General features: G+C 52.5%; 2 protein-coding genes and 1 long non-coding RNA gene across 4 annotated transcripts; 2 read left to right on the forward strand and 1 right to left on the reverse strand.

Annotated features, from left to right (window-relative positions):
- Nucleotides 1–68: 68 nt before the first annotated feature.
- IP6K3 (inositol hexakisphosphate kinase 3) lies at nt 69–21940 on the forward strand. Of its 2 annotated transcripts, XM_080366989.1 has the most exons (8): nt 69–1140; nt 1775–1977; nt 2198–6872; nt 11540–11864; nt 16887–17109; nt 18143–18315; nt 18956–19131; nt 20359–21940. In XM_080366989.1, exons 4-8 carry the CDS (start codon nt 11666–11668, stop codon nt 20827–20829), a joined length of 1242 nt encoding a protein of 413 aa, XP_080223115.1. In that variant the 5' UTR covers nt 69–1140; nt 1775–1977; nt 2198–6872; nt 11540–11665; the 3' UTR covers nt 20830–21940. The 2 variants fall into 2 exon arrangements, with proteins under 2 accessions (XP_080223115.1, XP_080223116.1); XM_080366990.1 differs by lacking the exons at nt 69–1140; nt 1775–1977; nt 2198–6872 and adding an exon at nt 6895–9985.
- LOC308054360 lies at nt 21774–23445 on the reverse strand. Its single transcript, XR_013924080.1, has 2 exons — nt 23217–23445; nt 21774–23019 (listed from the first exon to the last, which is right to left on the reverse strand). It is a non-coding gene; the product is annotated as an uncharacterized lncRNA (long non-coding RNA).
- A 137-nt stretch (nt 23446–23582) lies between these two features.
- Nucleotides 23583–27735, forward strand: UQCC2 (ubiquinol-cytochrome c reductase complex assembly factor 2). Its single transcript, XM_080366992.1, has 4 exons — nt 23583–23766; nt 26340–26414; nt 26766–26835; nt 27557–27735. Exons 1-4 carry the CDS (start codon nt 23629–23631, stop codon nt 27649–27651), a joined length of 378 nt encoding a protein of 125 aa, XP_080223118.1. The 5' UTR covers nt 23583–23628; the 3' UTR covers nt 27652–27735.
- Nucleotides 27736–27943: the final 208 nt, after the last annotated feature.

Below are 27943 nucleotides of genomic sequence, written 5' to 3' on the forward strand. Positions count from 1 at the left end.
GGAGCTCGCAGTTTCTAAGAATAAGATTGAAGATGGCACGGGGATTGCGTGGCAGCCTAATGAGACGACGTGGATCCTTGTGATGCTCAGTGATCTCAGCGCAATAGCCAGCGGTCTCGAGTGTTTGCTTGCAACTTGAATCTTGTGTTTTGGGAATAGCTGGCGTCCAGCAGAGGTACGTACGAAAAGCAGTTAGCTTGTTTAGCTGCGTTTTTGTCGAGATTGACAGCTTGGAGGGTTGTGAAACTAAATATTAGTTCAGCGGGTTGATCGGTATTTCTGTGGCCCGTACTAAAGGAGTTATTTAAAGGAGGGAATGGGATGGTGCAATAAGGCTGTGGTAACGGAGCCGGAGTGCCTCAAGCCTCGTGTTGTTGCGCTTGTTCTCTGGAAGGCAGTTCTGCACACGTCGGGTGTCTGAAGTCAACAGCTGCTGCAGAGAATCTTGACGCTGGGCCGAGCCGCTGATCCTGCGTGCCATGGCATCCTGGGGCCGTGGTTAGCTCACCTGGTTTTTGGGACGTGATGCGAAGTGCCAGGTGATGGCACAGGTTGACTGAGAAGCAATGAGGGAAGTGCTGGATACGATGCTGGAGCGGGATGGATGTCCCTTGCTCCCAGGCTGCTGTCACTGGACACACCGCTCCCCTCCTTGTGTCCCAAGGCTTCAAGCCACGTATTGTAAAGCACGGTGAAAGGGTGGGTATTTATGTCAAGGAGAAGGGCAGAAAGTCAAGACTTGGACTATTTTACCAGGTCCTCAAGGTTTCCAAGGTGGCCTGGAGAGCACAAGACACGTAAGCACATCTTGATGACAAGTCTGAGTTGTCCTCAGGGTCCAACTCCTTGAGTGTTTTCAGTTCCTCTCACCTGAGTGTCAGTGACTCACAACATGAACCACGAGTTTCAACTCCTCAAAGTCTACTCGTGAAATGGCGTGGAGTAGTCCGTGAATCATCGTTGTGTAACTTCTGTGGACACGGTTGACTCACTCGCGTTCAGTCTTTTCATTAAAATCTCGTAACGTAGGTCTGGATGACAAAGGGGGAGATTTCCACCGGCGCGGAAGGAGGTCGGCTCCGTGGCTGCTGTGGCTCCAGTGGGAGCTGGCCCCCTCCCTGGCGCGGAGCTGTTGCTGAGGTATGGGAACAAAAGGGAATGCCAGGCTAAATCTCTCCTCTCAACCTGCATCCCTGTTCAGAAGCTTTCACCCAGCTTGGGTTGCTAAGTTACAGCTGAAATATATTCAAGGTTGGGAAATAGTCTTCGGTTTGGTGTAATTACATGTGCCAGAGGATGTTTGCTTTCAACCAAGCTGCCATGATGTTTTCTGTGATAAGTCTTCTCACCGCGTCCCTTCTTTCATTTGCTATCTTGACAGCAGTCGGGCCACGCGCGCCGCCGAGCTCCTGCTTGCTCTGTACGCGCTGTATTGATAATTTCTGTGGTTCCAGCAGTTTTCCCAGAACCCCGGGTCTATTCAGAGAAGAGGGAATAGCTGGGTTCTTCATCCCCCTGCCCTGCTCTCCTTACAACTTGCATTTGCTCAACCAGAGTCGCTAACACCCCCCTCCCACTTTCTTGCAAAGTATTAAGTTTCTATAAATAAATTCTCCAGCGGTGAGCTGATAAAGCCATCGCATCCCCTTACTGTCAGAAATGAAAATATGTACCAACAAGGAATCTAAAATAAAATTTGCCCTTTATCTTTTCATTTCCTGCTTCCATTTAAAGCTTTTCACATTAAATGTTTTGTCTCCTGCTGACATGACAGCTGATGCTGTGCCTTATTTATGGGGCGCGGAGTCAGGGCGCTGTGCCAGTTCTCCTGGAAAGATCAACGGGAACCGGAGAAGCAAAAGCATGGCCAGTGAGTCCTGCCCTGCGGCGTGGCCCCTGTCTGAAGCAATCACTCCCTAACGCCTGCCCCAGAATTTCCACCGTGACTTCATTCAACCTTTAAAGAACGGTCTCCAGGTAGGCGTTGCAAAATATTTTTGTGCCTATTAACCAACGGACCTGGTGCACGGGGCTGTTCCTCCCCAGGTGCAGGACCCTACACTTGACTTTGTTGGCTTTCGTTGGGTTCCTCTCCGCCAGCTCTCCAGCCTGTCCAGGTCTCTGGGGTATCAGCTGCTCCTCCCCGTCCTGTATCATCGGCAAATGCGCTCAGGGTACGCTCTGTCCCTTCCTCCAGGTCACTGGACCCAGCTCTGACCCTGGGGAGCTCCGCGAGCCACAGCCTCCAGCCAGACCCTGTACTGCCCACCCCCACCGCAGCCCTCGGAGCGTTCCCGTCGTGCGAGCTGTCCCATCGCGTCTCTGTAACTGCAACGAGATCACGGCCCTGTGACCGCACACAGGTCTCTGATTCCTCCCGGTCGCTCCCGGCGCCGCGTGTGTTGGCGTACGGGTGTTGCGGAGGGGCGGGCGAGCAGGCAGGTTCCCCAGGAGGGGTGCGAGAGGACCCTCCGTAGCCACGCACACCCTTGTGGTGGCTGGTCTTCTGCTTCTCATCATGGGATGCAGCTGAGGAACACGTATCGCTGCTTTGCTTGGCTTGGCTTGTTCCCCAGGTGGATGCGATGGTGTGAGCATCGCTGCTTTGGGCCCCTCCCCGTGGGTGCTTCTGTTTAAAGCTCACCTCGCCGAGCTGGCCAGCCGGCTGCCAAAGATCCCCTTGCCTCTTCTAGGGAGATGGATCCCATCCCTCCCTAACAGGCTATAGTCAAAGAATGTCCCATTGTCACAGGAGCCAAACCCCTCACAACGGCACCAGCCGTGAAGCCAGAAGTTGATGTGCATTATACATCTATTTCTGGCTGCGCCCTTTCCTTTTACTGGTAAGATGGAAGAAAAAAATAACTTGGGCACTGACATTTTTTGCTTGTACCTCCAGGGCTTTATAGTATTCCTTGATTCTGCCCAGGTCCTGGCTCGGGGTGCCATTTGTACCCATGTGAAAGAGTAGCAGAGGGTAGCGGTCCGTGCTGGGCACCAGGGAGGCAGCAGCCCCCTCACCTGGCTCCCTTCAGGCCATCAGGTGGGTCCTCAATACCCCCTTAAGAGTCACCCACTACAAGCCCCCCCGGCTTTTCTTTTTGCAGTATCTGTGGTGCGCTGCTGGCACGGTTTCTCCCTGCAGACCTTACTCGTGGGTGCCCACAGCTGCTTCAGATCTGTTCCTGGTTGTGATGCAGGAGAGCGAAGCCGAGTCCTGCCTTTGTGGGTCACTCGGGTCCAGGGTGCCCCGTTCTCTGTGGTGTTCTGAAATACGGTTTTCCCGTCTCAGAAGCATGGTTCTGAAACCACCTTCCCATGGCAGAGCAGCAGCTTGCTGGGGATGTGCTCCCGGGTGGCAGGAGGACACTGGAGCCTCTGCTGATCTCCCCTCTGATGGAGGAGACCGCCTGGCCTGTGTCACTTCACGGTGACCTGCTGTAGGACCAGACTCCGTGTTTACATCCCGACTCCAAAATAGGTCTCGGGATCCAAACAGCAACAGCAGAGCACCCTGGGGTGGGGAGGAGCTGCTGGCCAGGGGCTGCGCTTGCAGCTGAGCCACTTCCATGGAAAACAGCTCAGAAATGGGTCTGGAGGGGGGGTCCCCATGCTCCTTGAGGGAGACCAGCTCCTGCCTTGCTCCCAGCTGGGGTCCCGAAGGTGCCACCAGCAGCAAGGACAGCTCAACAAGGGGTTATGTGTGTTTGCCAGCCCGCAGATGAGGCTCCAGCACCCAGCACGAAGGGGCTGGCGCGTGGCGAGGGACCCAGCCTGGCTGTATGGCTGAGGAGGGGGGGGGGCTGTCCTGGTGTCACCGTGCCATGGCTGCAGGTCCTGGCACCGCTGCCTGTCTGAGGAGAAAGAAAATAAAACAGCAGCAAAGACTTTAGGATGGTGCAAAGACTTTAGGATGGTGCAAAGCCTTTGGAGGTGGAAAGGGGAAAACCCTGCACAGCCGGGCCTGGGCAGGGGGGGGAAGGGTGGGCACTGCACAGCGGGGGGGTCGGCGCTGGCTCCCTGCGTGTGTCCTCAGCAGTTTTTGTTGTTTTTCCTTAACTCCCAAGGCTGCCCTCCGTCGCGCCGTTGCATTCCGGCACTCCTGCAGATATAAATTTAGTCCTTTAATATGAGAAGGGCCCCGCACAGGTCGTGTCAGGATGAGGCCTGGTGGTGCTGAGATCGCGCAGGCGCTGGGGACCAGGCGGCCCTGGCTCACCCGAGGCTTTGCCCTCCGCTTTTATTAATGACGGCGTGCCCACCCTGCCCGGGTCTGTGCCGGGCTGGGAAAGGTTTGGAGTCAGGACTGAGGCTGCAGCCTGAGGCTAGCCGAGGGTAATAATATCTTTCTGCTCGTAATTAGTTCCTAATTAGCATAGTTTTAATATGAGACAGGGTTGCTCTCCCCTTAGAGTGCTCTGCTTTCTACAAGAGGCTGAGTAATTGCCTCTGCGGCTCTGCGGCCGCAATCAGCCCGGCTGCCTGCGTGGGGACCCCGCAGCCGCTGGCGGGCTCAGCTCCGGCATCCTCCGTGCGCTTGTTTTAATGGAGCGATAACTGCAAAGGACATGTCTCCTGGCCCGGCAATACGCCCGCCATCAAAATGAGATTGCTTCAATTAACACGTGCATTAAAAATACATCCGATAGCCAGCAGGATGGGTTTCTGCAAAGGAGAAAGGTGTGCGCTGGTGATGCGCTGCAGCAGCCGGACACCCGTGCTGGGGACACGGGGCAAATCTGGGTGCTCGGTCCTGCCTCGCTGAGCCCAAGGGACCCCCCCATCACGGGCCCGGCCCCCTCCCACCAGCCCAGTAATGATTAGATATAAAGCCTGATGTGTTTGGGGATTGCATACTGGCTTGGCTTCTCTTTTCAGGGGCTTTTGGAGTGATGTGCTATAGCACGTGAAGGACAGAATAAGGGATGTCGGGATGCGCTGCTCGCCCGTGCCACCCTCGAGGCGGGCATGGCGAGGGGGAGCTGGCGTGGAGACCTGCTCTGCCCCATCGGTCCTGGAAAAGGAGGAGGAAACACCAAGACCAGCCTGACTTGGGGGACAGGAGAAGGTAGAAGCAGCTGCTGGGAACCAGCATGTTCCTGCTGCTGGGATGGTCCGTGATGCTGAGCCATGCCTTGTATGTTTTACTCCCAGCCTGCCCTCTCCCCTGGCCTCTAGCGGCTCCAGGGCCATCACGGCGCAGGTGATGCAGAGCTGAGTCGTGGCCGGGAGACGTTCCACCCCGTTGCTGGAAGGTGGCAAGGTACCTCTGGGGAATTTACACCCTGAATTTTTGATGCTTCTGTTGCATTTTGCAAAGACTGGCTGATGGGTTCAGAAGTTGTTGGCGGGGGATGTGCGGTGGCTGGCCCGGCAGAGTGCCTGTGTCAGCTTTTTTTTCCTTCAGAAACCTAGCTTATTTAAAAAAAAAAAAAAAAAAAAAACCAACAACAAAAAAACAACAGAAAGGCACTTTCCTGAGCTAAAATACCAGCATAAAGCAGAGTGAAGTCAGAGCTCAGGAATCAGGGTCTTTGTTTGATTCTTGCCTTTAATGTCAGCCTCTGCCCCCAACCATCAGTTCGATCCCTCTGGTCTTCGCGAGCCTGCTTTCTCCTCTCCAGTTAGCCAGAATTACTACATCCATCAATCGTTATCTCCACAGTGAGATTTTCTTCCCAACCTCCCGCTGGTTTGCTGCAGAGCCCTCCCAGCACCTTCCCCACGGCAGCCTGCGGGGCCCCAGCCACGGGCACTGCTTTGGTAACGTCCCCAAGTTACTGCTGGGGACTGGCCCGGGTGCCCCAGGACGGGGGGCTGAGGGTGGGCACCCTCCTTGTCCTGGGGCATGCCAGGGCTGTGTGGTCTCCTAAATAACCCACGGGTCCTGTATTCCTGGGATGCACGGGGCTGGCACGGCATGTCCAGAGGATGCCGGCCCTCGGCAGGACGCCGGTGTTTGGAAGGGGGTCCGGAGGGGGTCGGGGGGTACATGTGCTGTCCTTGACTCACTGGAGGAGACAATCTGGCCCTGGCAGGAAGCTCCCCGGGACTTTTCCATTCCCCCTGCCTCTTCCAAGTGCCGAGGTGTCGTTTTTCCCTGCACGAGGCTGTTGGCAGGGTCAGGGCTGGATGGCTGCGGGCTCCGCTCCCTGATCCGCTCACCGGCTGCCCAGCGGGGGGGCAAACCCCAGCCTTGCCCCCCTTGCCGTAAACAGCTTTTCTTTGCCAAAAAGGCTGGGGATCCAGTCTGTCCCACAGCATCCCAGCCCCTCTCCCCACCTCTCTCCAGCGATCCCAGCCCCTTCGCCTGTCCCCTGCGTCGCCCTGGCGTGTTTTCCCCACACAGGGAGCAAACGGCCAGTAGGTTTGTTTGCTGGGAGCTCTGGGAAAGTGGTGTCCGTCCCGCTCCCACCGCCCTTTCCCTGCCGGCTCCCAGCCTGTTCCCGCAGGGAGGGGATAAACACCAGGGGGGTCCAACCTGGGGAGGGGGCTTTCGCAAGTGGAAAACAGACCGGAAAAAAGCAACGGTTGTTTTCCTGGAGAGGAGGTTGCCCAAGCGAGCCGGCGTGTGGCCACGTGTTCTGGGAAGCCTCGTGCGTGGCTGGCCCCTTCTCCCCCCATCCTTAACCCTCTCGCGCAGGCGGCTTTGTTTGCCTTTAACACCCAGGGGTGTTTTTCCCCTCTGGAGAGCTCAGCAGTCAGCTGGACATACCAAGCGCTTGCCAGCGCTGGCAGCAGTCAGGTGATGGCCCAAATGTCCACGGGCTCCCCCCGCTCCCTCATTTCTCACCCTTGAGCCGCAGAGAAGCGCAGCCCAGGCAGCACCCCGAGCCCCCGCGGAGAACCCACCGGCCGCACGCACCCAGCAGGTGAGTCCAGGGTGGATTCTGCGTCGGCACCGGCCACCCTCCAGGGCAGGGTGGATACAGGCAGGATGAACGAGCACTGGATTTTGGCACAGCTCGGAGCACAGCGTGGCTTGTGGGGAGGGATGGGAGCGAGGGGGACAGCCAGCACCCAGGGTGGGGGCTGGTGTGAACCTCTGGAGCAACCTGGGGTCCGCAAAAAATGAGCCTGGTGGGTTTTTGGTTCTTCATCGTGCTTGTGGCATCGCCAGAAAGCGCAGGGCAGCTCAGCAGAGGGGCAGATGGTGTCTGGTGGAGTGAAAGGCAGAAACTGGGCAGAGAGGTGACAGGATCAGGCTCTTTCCCATGGGATGTGGTGTCCCCCTGTCCCACGGCACTACTGGCAGCCCCAAGCTCGCTACCATGGTCCATAGGCACGTTCCTGAGTCCCACCAGGAAGCCCAGCACTCGCCAGCCCCGCACCATCTCCCGATGGCCATGCCAGCCCTGAGGGTGGGCAGGGGGCTGTCAGCACCCCGCCAGCCCAGGAAAACACAACTCCCACCCCTCCCCATCGATCCCGCTGCTTCCCATAAACCAGCCAAATAAATCCTTCAGTGCAGCAAACTGTATCTTTGCATCTTCTTCATGAGGGACGTGGGGACCAGTCATCAACTTTACGAACGTCATTTTATTTCAGGAAAGGAAACGAAAGATAAAAGAGCTGAGGGTTTCTGCACGTAAGGATTTATGGCAGGATGGTTAGAGCTGGGTTTCTTGCTGAGAGCCGAGCTTCACGCTCCCGGCATGGTGCTGCCCTGCAACTGTTTTTCTGACTTTGGCTGTGGTCATGGGAAGAGCAGAAAAGGCAGATTTGAAGGTACACTGGGGGTTGCAGCCGCTTGCCTGCCCGTGCAAACAGCCCCAGTCTCCTTCGAGCCCCGCCAGGATGGAACCAGTAGGATTTTCCTTACGGCCAAGGTGTTGCAGAGGCCAAAGACTGAAGGGAAATGGGGCAACTGGGCTTTGCAAAGCGCACCCGCGCCTTGCTGTGGGGCTGGGCTGGTGCTCGCTGCAGGAGCTGGCTTTTATTCCAGGTCAGCTCCAGTACCAAGAGCTACAGACGTACAGATGTCTTCAAATTAACACCTGTGGTTTTTTCTTGCTTTTTAATTAAGAAAAAAAAAAACCAACAAACAAAGCCCCCCAGCTCCCTGCAATGCTTGAAACCCAGCTTTGCCTCAGGGTGCTTTGGGATGCTCTGGAGACCCAGGACCCCCAGAGGGGAAGGTGCTGACCGTGATATGTAAAGCTAAGAACATGGTCGCACGCTGACAGGGCACCTGGTTTTAAAGTGATTTTGCTTTTTAATATTCCAAAGTGTTTCTGCCAAGAGGACCCCACCTTGGGAGTGGGAACCCAAGAGGGATGGGCGTTCTCTGGGGGGCCGGGCTGCCTGCGGTTTGTTCCCCAGTGTGTCAGACTCAGAGCCACAACTTGGTTCTGCTTGGGATGAGGTGGAGTAAGCACTAATTAGAGATCAGAGAATTTAATCTGCTTGATTTGTTTCGGTGATGTTTAGAGTTAGGAATAAACAACTTGCTTTGACTCTTTCGACATTTGGCCCTAGATGAGAGCAGGGCAAAGGATAACGGTACCCGGCCATCGGAGAAATAATAGAATGCTTTAAATAATAGAATGATAGAATGGTTGGGGTTGGGAGGGATTTACAGACCATCTAATTCCCACCCCCTGCCACGGGCAGGGACACCTGCCACCAGCCCAGGTGGCTCCAAGCCCCGTCCAACCTGGCCTTGAACCCTTCCAGGGATGGGGCATCCACAGCTGCTCTGGGCACCCTGTGCCTCGCCGCACTCACAGTAGATTTCTTCCTGATATCACATCTAAATCTCCTCTCTTTCAGTATCTTGTTTTTTTTCTTTTTTTTTTTTTCTCTTTTTTTTTTTTTTTTTCTGGAGAGGGGAGTTCTCTATACAGAGAAGTATTCTCCTTCCCCAATATTTTCTGACTCATCTTCTGCAGTGCCTGGGTTGCTTTTTTTATTATTTTTTTTTAAGCTAGGAGAAAAATATACACGGTTCTTGGTTTTGTTTTTGACAATACAGATTTATCTGTAATTTCATGTATTTTTAGTGATGTAAATATCTTTTGGCATTCATGATAACCTGAGCAGATAGAAGTGATTTATTTCAGGAGAGTCTTGTTTCAGAGGAGCTCAGAGCAGCTCAATAAGTGTTTGCGGCAACATTTATCTGCTCCAAATAGACAAGCTGCTTCAGAACAAAAAACTAAATGAAAAGAACCCCTTTCTCTCACCGCAAATCTTGCTCTGAGTTTTGCTTAAGAGAAAACAACAAGAGCCTTATCAAATTGTGGGTTTTCTTCCCCCCAACTCTCTTTGCAATGCCAAGGTTGCCAGAATTGTAAAAGTGTGTTATGTCAGCCAAGTTTCAGCCTTGGACTGTCTCTGAAGCAATAAATACTGGATTGAAGTTGTGTTGTGCTCTCTGCTCCAAAGAGGTGTTATGACAAATTCCCTTGCTTTTTGCTTTTCCTCCTTTTTTTCTATTTTTTTTTTTTAAGGAAGGCAGGAGGGAAAAAGAAACAATCCACAGCAAACCTGTAGCTTTCAAGGGAGAAATCCTCTTTAAAAAGTTGTCGCAACTTAACAAAATGCTAAATGCTTTTATTAACTTCTAGAAAGGCTCTGAAGAGCTGCTTTCTTCCCCGACTGAAAAGCACTCATGAAAGTGGCCTGGCTTTGTTCCCTGTGCTGGTACAGGCTGGTAATTGCAGAGTAGAAATTCCTCTCCAGCTGTGGTTTGATGATGAAAAAATAGAAAAAGGGGGGGGTGGGTGGGAAATAAACCCACCTTGGGGGAAGGTAAAGGAGCTGCTGCTCCGTGTGTTTTGAGGGCAGGTGGGTTTCTTCTCCCCCTTCTCCGCCTTCAACCCACTTCATCCCACTCCTCCAGGCAAAAAAACAAAACGGGCACCTGCGCCGAGCGCTTGTGTGCTCGGTGGTTTAATTGCAGCAGGAGGAGCACGAAGGGGAAATTTCCGCAGCAGAGCTTTGACTCTTTGTTGCTGGATGAGGAACAGGCTGCGTTTCAGTGGTGAGAGCTCCCAGAATGGGCTGGAAGCGCTGGTTCGGGGTGGGGGGCTGAGCCTGCCCTTCTCCAGAGACAACCACGATGGGCACCTGGGGGTTTATCGCTGGCGTGAGCAGGGAGGTACCACCGTCCCCTCGGCGGGGTCTCCTGGTGGAGGAGAGGGTGCTGGTGCTGCCCTGGTCCCAGTAAAGCTTGGCGGGGGCGGAGGTGGTGCCGCTCACCCAGCAGCACATCCTCAAGGCTCTGCTGGAGAGAGACGGATCTGTCAAAGGTGGCGTTACCTGCTGCGCTGGGGTTTTGCTGGCAAAAATAGGATGCGAAGCTCCTGATGCTATGCTGAAGCTGGGGGAACAAGGAGAAAGTCGGCTGTGCTAACAGGGGCAGGCAAACCCAGGCTCAGCACACCCCCTTCCGAGGGCTGCAGGAACGTGGACCCCTCCTCAAAAGGATGATTCCCCCCCACACGCACATCCCATCCCTTTTAGTTTGGGGTCTGGAGTGTCCTCCTCTGGTTTTACTGCCTCGATGGTATGAAGCCAGGCTGCTTCTCCGGTGTAAATATTAGCTCAGCCGCCTTTCTGTCTTCCCCAGTGGCTGTGGGATTCCTCTGCCTGGTGCCCACCAGAGCAAGAGGTACCCAGGGGCTTCTTGCAAAGAGCAAAGTGGGCGTTGGTGGGTGCTTGCAAGAGAAAGCAGGGTGCTGCTGCCAGGGCGGTACGGCACAGGTGTGGTCCACGTCCGTGCTTTTCCCGCTTGACTGTTTTAGAGCCAGGACTTGTCAAAATCAAGGAGGAATTTCTCTCGGGGGCTACAACCAGGAAGGGATCTGGTGCTGGATTCTCCTTGGGGCTGCAGCAGAGGGCAGGGCTGGGGAGCGGGGGGGAGTCGGGGGGTGCCAACCGTCTGGCTGCTGGTTTGACGCATCCTCACGCCACGTGTCAGCGCGGTGGAGGAAACGCTCCTGCTGGTGCCCCGGTGTTAAATGGCTGGGAATGTCCCCAATCCAGGTTCCTTTAGAAGGTGCAGAAAACATTGCTAACCCCATCAGCAGTGTTAAGAGGCCAGGGACGGCGCAGGGATGGGAAATTGCAGAGGCTTTATTAATAAAGCTTCTTTGCAAGGAACATCTTAGCTTGGGAAAGACTAAGACCATCATTAACATCTCCTCGTAAGGCAAACTGGGGCTGCTCCACAGCAAGGGGTGTCGTTAATACAGTGTATTAATAATCCGGCACTACCAGCCCCAGGAATGCCCTGATCCAGCTGCTTTAACGAGGCCACCGCATTAACTTGATAGCTCTTCTCGGTCACTGCCTTCTGCTTCTTTTGCCACCAACAGGTCTAAATTGGGTCTTTTCTGGACTCTGCATTTCAGGTGGCGGGTCCCTGCCAGTCCCTGGGAAGCTGAAGATCTCACCCCAGCCAGCTGTGCCCTGGGTGCCCGGCCCCGGCTGTGGCACGGGCTGCCACCAGGCAGACCCCAGGGTGCCGGCGCAGATGGTGGCTTTGCGGTGGCTTGTCCCCCCTTCTCACGCCCCCCAATACTCTGTTTTTCAGACAGCGCCGGTGAGAACCCAGAGTGGGCATTAACTGGCCTGGCACAGTATGTCCCAAACTCTGCTCCTGATCCCCCTTTGCCGCTACTGAAGGAAGCCAGCCCCCCTCCGCCTTTCGCCCAGCACCATGGTGGGGCAGAGCCCCCTGGACCCCAGCAAGAGCCGGACCGCCGTCCTCCTGGAGCCCTTCGTCCATCAGGTGGGCGGCCACATGAGCATGATGAAGTACGACGAGCACACGGTCTGCAAGCCCCTGGTCTTGCAGGAGCTGAGCTTCTACGAGTCGCTGCCCTTGGCCATGAGGCAGTTCACGCCCCAGTACAAAGGTAAGGGGAGATGGTGGGGAAGGAGCCAAGGGCTGTTGTCACCAGCATCTGGCCTGAGGCTGGGATAAAGGGCTAGTGGCAGTGCGGGAGGTACCGGCTGGCTCGGTCGGGCTGGGTCTGAGCTGTGGACCCCCATCACTTGTGCAGGTTTCGCTGAGCAAGGATGCTTTCCCGGCTGAGAGCGGGCACAGCGGCCGGTCTGTGAGACTGGGACAGTTTCCTGGGTCTCTGTGGCTGGAAGGGGACTCTGTGATATCTAATAAAGGTTGAGCACTGGATGATGGCACCGGGAGATCTTTCCTTCTGCTCATCCCCTTGGTGCCGTGGTTGGCTTTGGTAACACAGGGGACTCGTTTTAAACAGGGCTGAAATTGGTCTGTTCCTGAGGCACAAGAGGGAGGCTGAGAGCATGAACACAATCCCGGGGAGCTGAGAGCCTGGGCAGTGCCGAGGCAGGACAGGGAAGGTAAACACAGAAAAAACACAGAACAAGGGGCAGGAATAGGATGGGGTTTCCAACAGTGTTTGCTTTGAGGATTTTGCAGGTCATGGCCCCAAATAAGCTGGCCTGATGGCATGCAAATGGCAGCGCTGAATAGGTGCAGGAAAGCAGGAGCTAGGAGGGTCTTGCTCACCACAGGATTCCCAAGAGGGAACTGGGAATCACCCAAGAGGAGGTGAAGGTTTGTGTCAGAAGCAAAGTTGTTGGTGAGGACAAGGAAAGGGTCAGGGTTGACACTAGCATGAGATGGGGGAGAGATCCTTGGGACTGCCATGAAATACCAGGCCTGAAAAAAACAGCCGAGGGATGCAGCAGCCGAGGGATGCAGCAGCCGAGGGATGCAGCAGCCCAGGGATGCAGCAGCCGAGGGATGCAGCAGCCCAGGGATGCAGCAGCCCAGGGATGCAGCAGCCCAGGGATGCAGCAGCCGAGGGATGCAGCAGCTGAGGGATGCAGCAGCCGAGGGATGCAGCAGCCGAGGGATGCAGCAGCCCAGGGATGCAGCAGCCCAGGGATGCAGCAGCCCAGGGATGCAGCAGCCCAGGGATGCACTGGGCATCACTTGTGCTGGGTGCTCCACCTCAGTCAAGCCCTGCTCCCCACAATGCTCCTGGGAGCGCTGGTCTCTGGAAAACCAGAGGTACAGACCACTTAAATTAAAAATCAAAGCCAGGCAGCTGTCCTGCCACAAGCAAGAATTTCCCGGGATAGGGAAAAGCCTCCCACCTGCCCCTCAGCTTGGTGCCCCTCTTCAAACACCTCCCCCACCCCTAACTCTCCTTGCCTTGAGCCACTTTCCCAGCTGAATTTCTCAGCTTAGCTACTGGAAAACAGCACTCGGTGCCTGGGGAAGGGGGTCCTAATATTTTTTTGAGACATCCTCCCTCCCTCCCTTTCTTATTTCCTCACTATTTCTGCTTTTACTGCCAGACTTGTGCTGCTCATAAAGCACCTGACCCTGGATTTTTGCGCCAGGAGAGAAGCTCAGCTATCACGTAAAAACTTAAAATATCTTTTGGTCCTTCAGTGTTACAGAAAAGAGCTCAAAGTGTCAGCCGCGCTTTCGATGCGCTTCCAATCTAATCTCTCCCTTTCCCAGCAAGTCAGAGGCCTTTGCAGATTTATGGGACGATATTAAAAAGATGCTTAAGAAAGAAAACAAGGTTTCCTCTAAGCAATTTTCTTTAGCAGGGGCCAGGGTTCAGAGCTGGAGAGCTGGCCCCTGCTCCGTCTCTTTAATAAAGATGTTAAGCGGTCCCAGCTCATCAGTTCAGGGGTGGCCCGGTTATTAATACCTTTTTGTCTTCTTTTCCTCTTCTATTGCAAGTCCCAGTGAGTTTTGCGATGAGGGGTAATTAAATAGCAATTCTTCTCCAATTTGGCATTGGGCACGTACTTCTTTTTTTTTTTTTTTCCCCTGCTTGTAACCGTCCCAACCCTGAATGCCAGGCAAATTAAAGAGGTGGAACGTTTTCCCACGAGGGTGATGAGTAGGATGAGCATCAGGGGGAATAATTCTGAGGTCTTCATCACCCATTCACACGTGTCCATGTTCCTCATCTCTATTCTTAGGCTGCGGGGGCAGGGACGGCCCAGGGACCATTATGTAATGATGACATTATGTGCAATGTTGATCAAATGTCATCATTCACATCTAACGCCGAGTTGGCTGCATGAAAAATGCCTACCGCTCGCTTAACCATTTCAGGCAGGTTGGTGACCTTGGGACCAGCTTTCCCCACTACCAGCCCCTTGCAAACTTCTGCCTGCCCCTAGCTCAGCTTGCAAGGGGATGCTGGACTTGTTTTCAAGCCCAGTTCTGCTCAGATTCTTATTGCACGCAGCAGTAAATAAATGCACTTGTAAATTTAAAAATAAATCCGTGAGGGTAGAGCTACATAGCAAAATGCTCCTGAGGCTCACTGGGATGCCACTAGCATGGTGACAGCACCCGTAAATACCTGCTGGCTGCCCCACTGGTGCGGGACAGGAGGGGGATTGTGGGTTTGGTGACACCAAAATGCCAGCAAAGTCAAGTACACCTTTGCTCCCAGATAGGTGTTTTCTTGTTGCTGTAGATAGAAGGGTGGTAGCCGTGTGTAACAGGTTTGTTTTGCACACACAAGTCACTTGCAGGACACATTCAAAACCCGTAGGGAAGCACACCAGGAATCAAAAGTATTTTTCAGGCTTGACGTGTAGGTTTCTGAAGAGTTTTCCACTGGCAGGAGTGAGAGGATCACATTCCCTTGCAATTTAACTGCTCATTCTCGCCATTGCAAATCTCCCCGTTAATTTTCATATTAATGGAAGATACTTAAGAACCCTATAGTTTCATGCTATATATAACGCTTTTAGGGCCAGATTGTCAGCACTATGTAAATCAGCACAGCTCCATTGACTTGCAGATATGTAATTGGGACAGTTTTTAAGGTTACAGGCTGCTATAGCACCGTAACTGAGGCGTAGCGCTAGATTTGGAATCGAGGACTCCATTCGCCTCGCAGTGACTTTTTAAAAATAAAAAGGCTTTGATTTAGGTAGAAGATATGCTAGCTTTTTTTTGCTTTTTTTTTTTTTTCTCCTGCCTGCCTCCCCTGAAAATTCAAAGCAGGCATCTGAGCTGATAGGGATTTCGCTTGCTCTCGGTTATCCATAATAGGGGTTTGCTACAAAAGGGGTTCAGCGAAGGTAACGGTGGAGCCTGAGGAAGACAGAGCTCCCTGTGCTCACCATCACCACAAGCACAGGACTGAGATAGCTAAAAATATTCCTTACCCCCTTTTTAAGGCTTCCAGCTCCCTTGGCAGAGCTGCCTGTGTATATTTCTCCCCCAGTTCAGTGCAAAAGGAGCTGGTTTAGCCATGGCACGCTGTTCCCATTAATGCTGGGTTTACAGCAAAAGGGAACAGAAATGGTTGTGGTACCTGAGCAGAGGGGTGGGAGTGAAGCGTGTCCCAGTACAGCTGGAGCTGTAGGGTGATGGGGTGCACGACCCGGGGAGGGATGGGCACCCTGAGCCTAACAGAGGTGGCTGGTGGCTGCAGACACGCAGGGCTCCTGCAATTCAGGTGGTGAAAGCCTCCCCCCGTCAGCAAAAACTCAGCAGGCAGGGCTCTGCGCACACACAGAGGGCAAATCCTTCTGTCTGTGTTTATTTACTACCATCTCGCTTTAGATAGAGAGAAGGGAGCGTGCATATTTATTTGCTTTGGCAAATTCTTTGCTCGGGAGAACAGAGCTCCCTTGTTCTTTAAACTGCTGCAAAGCATCTCCCCGCAGTTCCCCACAGAGCAGGTGAGGATACCCTGGGGACAGCTGGATAAAACCCAGCTCCTCATGTTGCTGATGGGGGGCTCTTTCCAGTGATGAGTTTTGCTGGTCCAACAGCCTCGACCATCCTCTTTTGGATCTGCCATACTGCAGCGCGACTTGAAAGCAGCAGGGTACGACTCATGTGTCTGGCATCCCCTCAGAGCCCCAAAGGGCCCTGCTCTAAAAATGCCTCCGCTGCCTTGAAAGGCTCAGGCAGCCCTGCCAGAGGGCTGCAGGAGCAGGATTGCGGTTATCAGCCTTTTTCAGAAAGGTCAGAGCTGTCTGGTACGTGAGCCATGGCCATTCCTGCTCTGTCATTTGAGAGGCGGAGGCAGCCGTCCCCATGCAGGGATGCGCTGAGACTGGGCTAAATCCGTGATGGGCTGAATGGCATTTGAGCCCCGCGATTCCTGTTAAGAGTCAGGGAAAATTGCGATGTTAAAATACACAGTGGTGTTTTAAGCACTTAGGGTGGAAAGTAATAATCCCCGGTCATGGGCACGGTCACGGTCACGGTCCCGCCTCGTGCACGGAGACCAGACATGTGAGGGTCCTGTTCCCACCATCGGCTGTTTGGGTGCTTGGTGCTTGGGGAAGGACATGACCAAGACAATGTAAGGGCGTCACGTATGCAGGCAGCGCTGCCAGCCCCTGCAGATGCCTCTGCCCTTGCTCCCGGGGGCCCTCCAGCTAAAGGAGACACTTGGCATCCTGGCTGTCTTTGGAAAAGTCCTTGTCCCCAATGCTCCCTTTGCTTCCTGCCGATGAAAAGCATTTCCGACTTTGCCCTGTCTTAAAAAGCGAGACCTAAATCCTTTGTCATAAAGAAACCAGAATCTCCCGGTCCAAAGCAGGGGCCTTTGCTGGGTCACTTGTGGTGTAGCCAAGCCTGGAGGGATGGAGGATGAAGGAACATGACGTTCAGAGGAGGCAGGTTTCAAGCCGAGCCTTGGAGAGGAGGAAAGATTAGAAAAGTCTGTGGCTGTTTCCCAGGGTCTCAAACGAATGGTGTTTATTTGGCCTCAAACCAGAGTGGGGTCAGCGTGAGAGGCCACCAAGACACGAGGAGGCAGGTGTCCTGCTAAGCGCCAGCCCGCTCAGGAAGGCTGGACCACCACGGGCTGGTGCAGATGGTGGCCAAGCCTGTGCGTAACCCATGGGTTAACATCATCCCCATTTGTTTTTTTTCCCCCCTTTTTGCCCAGGCGTCATTTCTGTGCACCTCAAAAAGGACAGCCTCGGCAACCTGACCCTGATCGCCAGCCCCAGCCTGCAGACGGAGAGCTGCAGCCGCCTGGATAACGCCATCGGCGACTCCTCGGTGACGATATGGCACAAATGCAAGTGGGCTGCCAGCACCAGCACCGGCACCGAGCACACGCTGGTCAACTGGAATCATGCGCAGGTCACCAAGACCTTCAAAGACAGGTGAGGGTCTGCCATGGGTGGGCTGCTCCCTGCAAACCTCCTCCTGGTCCTTGTCTGTCGCTTTGGGTAGGGTCTAACCGGGATGGGTTTGGTGGGACAGCTCCTGGCTTAAGGCAAAGCCAGCAAAAGCAATGCCCGGCCAAGGTGAGGAAAAGCAAAGCCCAGCCTGGTGGCTTCGTGGTTCACCTCCTCCCCAGCTCGCGGATGGGGCGGAGCAGGTTTGGCAGTCGCTGAGATGCTGTTGCTCAAACACATGCCCCAAACTCTGCTCTAAACCTGCACCCTCAGAGCACAGCGTGCTCCAAAGGGAGGAGAGGCCCCAGGAGAACGGCCACCAAGCGCACAGCACCTAACACCCTTCTGCTGGGAACTGCTCATTCCAGGATGGTTCAATCCTGCCCTCGTGCCAGGGGGGAGCTGGCTCTGAGAGGCACGGCGGTGCTTGCAAGCACACCGTGACCTCAGACCCGGCAGAGGCTTTCTGCGAGACGCTTCCATCTCGGCCTGGTTCAGAAAAGACCCAGGTCAGCTGCGGCTGAAGGGTGCAATATCGCTGCCGTGAAACCGCTGCCTTCGGTGCGATGGGAGTTACGGTTTTTCGACGAGCGAAACCAAGGAATGACCCTCCAAGGAGAACAAATCTCATCGCTCCCTCCCTCCCCTCCTGGAAGGCTGCTGCTCTAAATTGGGAATCATTCCTGTGGTTGGACGATTTGCCCGCGTTGTGCCCGTTAGGCAGATAAATAGAGATTCCTGGTCGTTGGTGCTATGAATGGCACTTTTCATAGGAGCCAAGCACACTTTGAAATTGTAATGAAAGAAAATATTGGCACCCAGCAATGGCTGGCTTTCTGAAAATTACTTTTACAGAGTAACAAAGGATCTCTGCAGGTTGGACATGATCAATATGTTTTCTTTGGGAGTCCCTGAACATTTACCTTATCAAGTTTGAGGCTCTACAAAAGAGGAGGGGAGGGAATATTCTCTTCTGGAGTTTATAAACCAAACGTGTTCTTTTGTGTGCTTTGTCTAGCTGCCCAGGGAAGGTGCTATTGAGGACAGACCTTCAGTACCGCACAGATTCACTTTTGGAAGATGCAAATGGAAACCAGCCAGAGAGAAAAAGCTACAACCCCTGGGGACTGCACTGTCACAGGCAGCACCTGAACCGCATGTCCTCCAAGCATAATGAGAACAAACTTCATCGTATCCTTTCTCTTCTCTCCCCTCCAGCATAGCCTTGGCTACAAATAACAGCCCGTAATCAATGTATGTTTTACTGCAGGAGTATGCGTCCCTCTTCTGCCCAGGCTCTGGGAAAAGACAGAATATAGTTGCTCTGTTATCTTCTCCCACTGTTCATAAAAAAAAAAAAAAATAAAAAAAGGGAAAAAACCCACTTCCCATCAAGGCTATTCAGCATAAATCAAGGATCCCCTTGGCATACATTTGAAAACACAACTATATAGGAATTAGCAGCTGCCTTGCCTTTTATTTTCCTATTACACTTCATTACCCACCAGTCAGGTGAGTAATAGGGTTTAACAACTTCCCCCACACCCACCGGAGTGAGTACAGCACTGAGGCAAGGTGCTGGATTGACAGCCCAGGGCTATCATGTCACTGCAGAATGGAGCTGTTGGTGCTTTAATTGGTAGGACTGTACCACAGTAAATTAACTGAAATTGGCAGCAAGGGGCCTATAGCAATGACACGTTGGTAAAATTGGCTCAGAAAGTCTCATTACAGTTGTGAGCTATTATGGAGAGCGTCAGCAGTTGCTCTGATTTAAGACCTCTTTCAATTAGAATTTAAAAGTATTGGGTTTCCCTTAACTCATGTTCAGAGTTTCTATTACTCGAAAATGTGGTATCAAAATACAACTATCCCTGCATCCTGGACTTAAAGATGGGAACCCGGCAGCACGGCGATGATGCCTCGGAGGAGAAAAAAGCCCGGCACATCAAGAAGTGTGAACAAAGCACCTCTGCCTCGCTGGGCGTTCGCATCTGTGGGATGCAGGTAAGGCGAAGCCTCGGTCCTTTTGGTGTTTGCCCAACACGCGGCTTGAAACCAAGCTGGAAACCTAAAGGGACTCTTTGCTGGTGTAAAATGAAGCAGTTTTATTCTCTTCTCCCAGCAAATAGAACTGGCCGCTCAGCTGTGTGTCCTGTCCTCAAAGAGGAGAGGATGCTTAGGGAAGAGTGCGGAATATGGCACATCCAGGCTGACCCTTTCCCCACGCTGACTTCTGGAGATCTGGCTGCTTTCACAAGCGGTGGCAGCATAAGCACCACCCCACCCACTGCCGCCAGTATGAGCAGCTGGGAACCAGTTTACCCCAGCTGAGAATCTGCCCGTACAGGAACGCAGCTCTTGGCTGCTGCACAAAAAAGAAAAACAAAAAAAGCATCCCGGTGCCCCAGTCGTGCCTTTGCAGAGCTGTCTCATCCTGTCACCGCAAGAGTGAGGGTTTTATTTTGCGCTAAATATTATGGTTCCTCTTGCTCAGAATCACTGCCCTTCCTCCTAGAAACCGAAACCACGCATTTCTTTCACTCACACTTCTCGAGCAGGTTTCGAAACGTTGTTCTGCTGTGCCTGCAGGATAATTATGAGAAGGATGATTGTAAAGCACAAATACAGCAGCGTAAACACTCAGGTTCAAAACCGGTGTCCCTTTCTGCTCTCTGACATCCTTCTCTTGAGCAGATTATTCTTTAAATTACAACTGGCATGTGAGCCGATTCGAAATTCACTCCCTCATTGCTTACTCAGTGCTACCAGAGCCTCACATAAAAAAAATTCTGTCTACATCTTGTCTCTCTGTGTTTAAGCAAGCGAGATTATCGCTACCCATGCATTACATATTATGAGAAGGTACAAAGCTGGAGTATTCCTGTACTACCGCAAACTCCTACCATAGCCAGAGGGAAAATGCTGTAAATAAATCACTAGTGACACGGCTATGACTTACAGCTATTTGGTTTCACAAAGGGGTAATTTATGGCAGTACAACAAGAATCTGCGCTAGTGGTTTAAATCGAATAGTTTAAATCTCCAGCAAAGACGGGAGATGGGATTCAGTGAGAAGCCTGCAGTACATTGCCAGCACTGCTGGATTTTGCGAGACTGCAGAGGATCTATGTCCCGTCCCTCACCTTGGGTCAGAATTGTTTTGATCAGGGCAAAATCTCGAGCTTTGGGAAAACTGAACAACTGAACCTGGATCGTTGCTCTTTCCTCCAGGTTTACCAAGCGGACACTGGCCATTTTCTCTGCAAAGATAAGTATTATGGCAGGAAACTCTCACCAGAGGGATTCAGGCAAACCTTGCACCAGTTCCTGTGCAACGGCAACTACCTCCGAACGGATCTGCTGGAGCCCATCATCCTGCGGCTAAAAGCTCTGCTTTCCGTCATCAGGAAGCAAAGCTCTTACAGGTTCTACTCCAGCTCACTTCTCATCATTTACGATGGACAGGAGCAGAAGGAGAACATGGCACCCTTGGATAACCACCTTCACTTCCCAAAAACAAACTGCAGCTTGTCACACAGCACTAATCACGCCGGAGTTGACGTCCGGATGATAGACTTTGCCCACACCACTTTTAAAGGTTCCAAATGCAATCACACGACTTACGACGGGCCAGACCACGGCTATATTTTTGGCCTGGAGAATCTCATCAAAATCCTTCAGAATATCTCAGAAGGCAAATGACAAATTCTGTGAAATAGCCTGGATTTACTAGTGACCGATAGCTCTGAAAAGCACCGCATTGGGTCAGTTGTACGGGACCCTCACAGCTGCTGGATGGCACGTGCACGGTTTGGAATGAGAGCATGGACAGCTTGCTAGGAGAGCGCAAACACCGCTACATGCCATTACTGAACTCAAGCGTAAAAAGCAAAGAGCTGAAAGAATCTGTTCTGTCTGCAATCAATCAGATTTATTTTCCTTTTTTGTTTTACTGCTGTCCTTGATTTATTTGTGAGCCAAAAGAAAGCCTTACTGGAAAGAGTCTTAATGATAAAATAGGACCCGCTCACCTCTCCACTCACGGAGCCAAGCGGGCTAAGGAGATACTCTGCATTTGACTGAGACTATTAAAATGAGCTGGCAGGTCTGAACAGATTGCAGCATTACTTTCAACTCATGCTCAACGCTACGGGCTGAACACAGAGACACAAGCAGGAGAGGAAAAATGCACACCCTGACATTCACGCTCCACATGCCCAGCGCTTCAAGACCGTCAGGTGTTCTCTGTAGAGTGCAGGTGTTGAAACACGGGCGTATGAGATGCTGCGGAGGTTCTGCGCTGCTTAAGGTGTAAAAGCAGAGAGACCTCAGACCAACCACTGGACCTCACAAAGGTTTAATATCCCTGTGGGATTATAACAGGGCACGTTTCAGAAACTTTCTAAGCAAGGGGCTCCGTAGGGGCTAGAAATAGGGGAATGCGATGATTCTGTCAGATGTCAGTCACAAAAACCAGCCACATCAAGGTACTTTTGCTTAAAAAAAAAAAAAAAAAGAAGAAGAAAAAAAAGGGGGGGGGGAAGTGTGAGATTGAGTCAGGGACTAGACACTAAAGGTCACCTAGCAATTCTTTGATACAAATATTGTGTGTGTGTTTGAAGGAGACAGTAACAAGAGACTCGAAATAATGTTTACAGCTTTTGTGGACAGATTTTATTATTATGAAACAAACACAATTCCTTCCTGCATGGTGTGGGAAATCTGAAAGAGAAGTCCTTACACAAGGAATCGAGCTACAGAACCCCACTACTGGGGAGTGGGGATGTAAATAAAATTGTCTAAGTAACTCTCACCTGTTGTTCATCTCTTTTTCAGTTCCACAGCATCCTTAAGTTACATTATCTTTTGTTTAGGGCTGTTTGTTTTGAAGGGAGCCGTTATTTCCACAGGTTTAAACACCAGATCTCAAGGGAGACTCCTTCACTGGTATTTTACTGCAGACAGCTGGTGAATTGCTACAATTTATAGCTGGAAAATTTAAGTCATCTGGCCCAGCTGGTTATTTTACTTGGCCTAAAGTCCATCTGGGAAGACCTCATTATTTACTGGATATTGCTCAGTGTTATGTATTTCTTGCTCACAAACTCAGATGACTATAAAACCAAGCCACACTCTCCTTCGGTAGTGAAAGGACTGAGTCACCAATTACCTTGGCTCACGCGTGTGCACCGTGGTCCTGCGATCAGCGCCTATTGCTGCTGGTAACGGTTTTGCCGATGGGGTTCATACAGACCTACCTCAGCATCTGCATCGATGTTCAGCCTCTTGTTGGATGCGTGCACCGGGACATCAGGTCTGAAAGCGGGGATGGATGAAGAAGGGTCTAAGCATGACACCAGCAGCCAGACCACCCTGTCAGCAGAGCAAAACACCCACCGTGGCTCATGCCTCACCCACCATCGCTCCTGGAAGGAAAACAGCAACCTGTTGTTGGACTAGTGCTAGAAGGCACCCAGCTCCCTCCCTTCACACCCCTTGTACACCAGCACATAACTATCAAGTATTTAACCATTTGCCTGCCAAGAAGAGGAGCTCTGAACCAGCATACAAGCTTACATACTCCATATGGAGAAGGGGAAAAATAGGCCAGGCTTCCTAGGAGTCCAAAAGGCCAGAAACAAAGTGTTTAGGTAGTTATTATGTGCCGCGCTGCCGGCTGCCTGGCCTGGAACCTGCAGCGCCGTGGGAGGGAGACCCCTTAGCACAGACAGAACCTAATAAACAACAACCTAATAAACAACCACCTAATAAATCACAACCTAATAAATGAATGGGCAAGACCAGGTCACTCATCAGCTGCCTTTTAACAGCACAGGGGGGCCGTGGGCCCACCGGGGCCGGGCGGTGGGGGCTGGGCCGGGGGCCCCCCACCTGGGCCGGGCTGTGTGAGGTGCCACCAGGGCCGGGCTGTTGTGGGGGGTCCCCACCGGGGCCGGGCAGTGGGACACCCACCTGGGCCGGGCTGTGTGAGGCGCCACCGGCACCGGGCAGTGGGACACCCACTGGGGCCGGGCCCTGGGGGCCGGGCTGGGGCCCCCCCACCTGGGCCGGGCTGTGTCAGGTGCCACCAGGGCCGGGCTGTGGGGGGTCCCCACCGGGGCCGGGCCGTGAGGCGCCACCGGCACCGGGCAGTGGGCCACCCACCTGGGCCGGGCAGCGGGGGCCGGGCTGGGGGCCCCCCACCCGGGCGGGGCTGTGGGGGGCCCTGGGCCGCGCCGCTCCTTAGGCCTCGACCCCCTTGTGGCAGCCTGGGCCTGCGGACCTCGCCTGGCAGATCCCCCAGCCCTCACTGAAAGCCCACCCGGAGCTGGGGGCCAGGTGGACGATGCCGCCTCTCGCTCCCTTCCCCCCCTTCAGCCTCCCCTTTCGGGGGGCAGCGCCGGCCCCAGCCCCCGGCCCCGGCCCTGCCCGCCCCGCCGCGCCTGCGCGCGCCGCGGCCCCTCGCGCCTGCCGTAGGTCACGTGAGGGCCGCCGGCAGCCATGGCGGCCAGCCGGTACCGGCGGTTCCTCAAGCTCTGCGAGGAATGGCCGGTGGAGGAGACGAAGCGGCAGCGGGACCTGGGAGCCTTCCTGCGGCAGCGGGTGGCGCAGGCCTTCCGCGAGGGGGAGAGCACGCAGGTGAGGGCGGGGGCGGCGCCCCGCGGCGGGCGGCTGGGGGCTGGGGGTTGGGGGCTGGGGTCTGGGGGCTGGGGGGCTGGTGGTCTGGGGGCTGGGGGGTTGGGGGCTGGGGGGCTGGTGGTCTGGGGGCTGGGGGCTGGGCCGCGCTGGCGCCTCTTGGCTCCTGGCCTCCGTCGGGGGATGGTGTAACGGCGCTTCTGAGGCGGCTGCGGAGGGTTTGGGGCACAAATCTCAGTTTGGTGCCGGCACCGGCTGCTTCCCTCGCCTCGGAGCTCGCTCGGTGGGAGCTGAGGAGGAGGTTGTGACCCTGGGTCTCCTCGGGGCCCGCACAGCCGCCTTGGGTCTCCTCAGGGCCCCACATAACTGCCCCCGGGTCTCCTCTGGCCCTGCAGAGCAGCCCTGGGCCTCCCCAGGCCTCTGCATAACTGCCCCCGGGTCTCCCCGGGACTCCTCAGGCTCTGTAGAGCTGCTCCTGGGTCTCTTTGATCTCCTCGGGCCCTGCAGAGCTGCCCCCAGGTCTCCTTGTGTCTCCCCAGGCCCTGTAGAGCTGCTTCTGCATCTCCCCAGGTCTCCCCAAGCCCTGTAGAGCTGCTCCTGCATCTCTCCAGGTCTCCTCGGGCCCTGCAGAGCTGCCCCCAGGCTTCCTTGTGTCTCTCCAGGTCTCCTCGGGCCCTGCAGAGCTGCCCCCAGGACAGGCCCGAGTCAGCCCCATCAGCCACGTCCCTTGTTCCTCGCGTAGGACAAGCTGTGGTTTATACCCACTTCTTGCACCGTGTACATTACGTGCTCGGGACATCCCTGTTCCCCTGGTTATAGAAGTGAGATACAAAGCATTGTGAATTTGTCAGCGCCGTGCTGGAATTGAATTAATTAGTGTGTTTTCCTTGCCATGATGATAGGATAGGATGATTGCGTGATGCAGTGCGGAGTACATCATGAAATGCAACGTCGCCTGACATGGTTAGGTTGCAGCAGTTTTAAAATTGGATTCTGGCTACAGTTGTGATTGTGTTTGAGTTTGGGCTTCGGTGCTGAAATACATTAGAGAAACTAATGCTTGACTTAGACTGCAGACCTTTACAGCCTTGGAGGTGTTGCTGTGGAATGTAAATGGGCCCTTTTTTAGCATAAAAACATTGTTCCAGGTATGTGTTTTCTACTTGAAGGGGCCATTATAGCACCTAATTCTGTATTGGTCACAAGAATAGTCTGCAGCAGACATTTCGGAAAATGCTTATTGCTTTTTCATATGCTTGGGACAGCTGAATATGCCGCACCAATTGGCTACAATATCCCAAAGCTGCCACTCATCTTGAAAATCTAAATTGATGCCTGCAGCGCTGATGTCAATTTGTATGTATAAAGGCTTAATACAGCAAAGGGAAATGTACTGGCAGACAGCAGGAGGAATGTCTGAGAAATGAATTAGAACCATAAAGGATACTTTATCAGTCTAATGTCTGTTTTATTCACATGGAATAAGATTTGCTGATTTTACAGGGTGGGGGAATACTGTTTCTGCTACCCATTTAATAGCTATTTCTGCTATCATTACTAAAACATTAGGAGGGTCGTTTGAAATGTGACTGCAAGATACATTAAGCTGCAGATCACCTGCAGTGTGATGGTGCTGACTCCTGACAGTCTGTCTGTCCCTATATCCTCTCTCCTGCAGCAGCCATTACCTACCGAATAACGAAAGCCTGGCCTTAATTTTCCTCGTTTGCACAGAGGAGGCATTACCAGCCTTGTGCTGAACCTGTGCCGGTGTCCCAAGGACAAATGAGCCATGTCATTTTATCCTGACATGTTTCTGTTGATACTATTCTTATTCGTGTAGCCGTTTAAATCATTTATGTTTGATGTCATGGAGCAGCAATGCAGAGCTCTGGTCGAGTTGGCCCCTGTTGTGAAATAAAATAGAAAAACGAGATGATGTGCCGTCGACGCTGCTAAATAGATGGCTCTGCAAGGCAGGTGCACCTGTCTGAGGCACCTATCAGAGGTTTAGGTATTAGCAAGATCTTTCCAACTTACTAGACCAAAATAGAAATACATTTACCCTTCACAAGCTGTTCAAGTGTCTTTCATGCTGCTTTCCCCTAATCAGTTATAAATATTTTCAGCCTGCACCGGGATTTTCTAACTTCCATTCTACTATGTTATCCTATTTGATGCTTTAGAATAAAATAGGCAGTGAAAGTGGCCGTTGAGCAAGAAGTCTGGCAGATTTCACAGCTCTAGCCAATAAATGTGGGAAGAAAACTGTCTAGCAGTATTCTCATTAACTGCGTATTCACAGTTGGTCTGCCAAATCTTTTTGAGCGGAGTTTAAGGTCCATTCTGGAAATCATGTGCCTCGTTATTCTCGTAGGCCAAGCTGGTGAGAAGTGGAGGGGAAAGAAAATGATCAGCATTCTGGAGCGGCATAGCAGGGGTCACCAGCGTCCTGCATTGCACTGACAAGTCACCTGAGGTGCTCCTCGGCTGTCTTTCTCACAGGCTTTAAGAGAGGTGTTTTTTGCTGTGGAGGTTTAAAATAAGAGTGTTGTGATACTTTTATCCCTTTCCAGATTGCTGACCCTGAGGCCTGTGACCAAATGTACGAGAGCTTAGTCAGAATCCATACCAACTACTACAAAAACAAGGTGAGCTTTGGCATTAGCCGTCATCCCTCTTTTAGGGACTGAGTCACCACCCACTGCAGTTGGCTGCCTTGTCCCAGCAGTGTTTCTGGGAATGTCTGACAGTCAGACAAATGAGCGGTCAGGGGGATGCAGCACTACCTGGTGCCTTTGGTCACTCCAGGAAAGCTGCAAACACCTTGGCCCCTGTGGCATGTATGAACAATGCAGATTCTTGGTATGGATGGATAGAACTCTTAGAGCTTGAGTGACAATGAGCTCGGACTCTACCGTATGGTGACATTTTAACCTTTTCAAGTGCACTGCAAGTAACGTCTTTCTCTCCTTCTCTCATCTACTTGCTTGCTTGTGCAGTATCCACGCCTGAAAGACACGAGCTTCACTGGAGTGACAGTAGAAGATTGCAAGATGATACTAGCAACAGGTACCAATACTGTGCTTGATTTGAGAATAAGTCAGTGCAGGAGATAAAGTACATTCTAAGCTTCGTGGTGTTCACTGCACCGCTTCTACTAAATACCCATGACTAAAGGACAGAATAGGACTGCCATGCAAGTATATTAGGATGTTTAATGAGGTCTAAGTTTAGGAATAATTGAGGAGATCTTCAGTAATCTTACCAGGGTGAAAAGTCGATTGTATTTTGCACTGGCCAGGATCAGCAAAGGGTTTGTAAGGGCTTTTTGAGATCACATAGCAGGAGCTATGTGAAAGAGATGCACATTTGCCACATCGTTCCAAAATGTACCTCAGCTTCTGTTTTACCATGTTCAAATTGCCTTCAGTATTTCTTCTTTTTTATTGGACTATGAGAGAAAACAGGATACCACGATGCAGAAATACTGTCAGCCAAATGATTTATTAAGTGCAGTATGGGAAACTAGTGCAGTTTTGTTCTGCTCCAGTTCCTAACTTTGATTGCAGTGTGTGGAATATTAGTTGCTAGTGATAAGGGACTCCCCACACAATTGATTGGAAGGGAAAACGAACTTGCCTCAGGTCCTGAAATAGAAATTCATTAAGATGAAAAGTCAAAAAAGGAAAATATATGTAAGGCAAAGCTGTTATAAAAGGGCTTTCATTCCTTTGCTTTTCTGTTTCTTTTCCTCTTTCCCCATCTCTCTCTTTTTTTTCTCCTTTTACAGACATTCTGAAACAGATGGAAGACATGAAAAAAGGTACATGGAGAAGACTGCGAGAAAAGTTTTATGCCAAGAAACCTGAAGAGGACTCAAAGTGATAGGCTAACTCCCAGATTCTCCACTGTATATATTCCTAAAGCACTGTGTGTTGCCATGATGAATAAAACCATTTATTCCTCTTAGCAACAGCATTTTTGTTCAGACCTACACCTTACACCCTTCATATTTTGTGCCCCCTCTTTCTTTTTTTTTTTTTTTTTTCCTCCCCTGAAAATCTAGGACATAGTTTAATGCATCTGTGCTGAAAATGTATTGGAGCAATGTAGTGTAGAGGAAAGAACTTTGTGATGTTAGACCTCATCCTGTGTATGACAAGAACTGGAACAAGCA

Source organism: Falco punctatus (assembly GCF_963210335.1).
Source record: "Falco punctatus genome assembly, chromosome: 17".
NCBI lineage: Eukaryota > Metazoa > Chordata > Aves > Falconiformes > Falconidae > Falco > Falco punctatus.

Coding starts and splice junctions, on each gene's coding strand:
- IP6K3 (XM_080366989.1), top strand. CDS start 11,666: ATGGTGGGGCAGAGCCCCCTGGACCCCAGCAAGAGCCGGACCGCCGTC. Junction 11,865..16,886: donor GTTCACGCCCCAGTACAAAG/GTAAGGGGAGAT, acceptor CTTTTTGCCCAG/GCGTCATTTCTGTGCACCTC. Junction 17,110..18,142: donor ACCAAGACCTTCAAAGACAG/GTGAGGGTCTGC, acceptor TGCTTTGTCTAG/CTGCCCAGGGAAGGTGCTAT.
- UQCC2 (XM_080366992.1), top strand. CDS start 23,629: ATGGCGGCCAGCCGGTACCGGCGGTTCCTCAAGCTCTGCGAGGAATGG. Junction 26,415..26,765: donor CCAACTACTACAAAAACAAG/GTGAGCTTTGGC, acceptor TTGCTTGTGCAG/TATCCACGCCTGAAAGACAC. Junction 26,836..27,556: donor CAAGATGATACTAGCAACAG/GTACCAATACTG, acceptor CTCCTTTTACAG/ACATTCTGAAACAGATGGAA.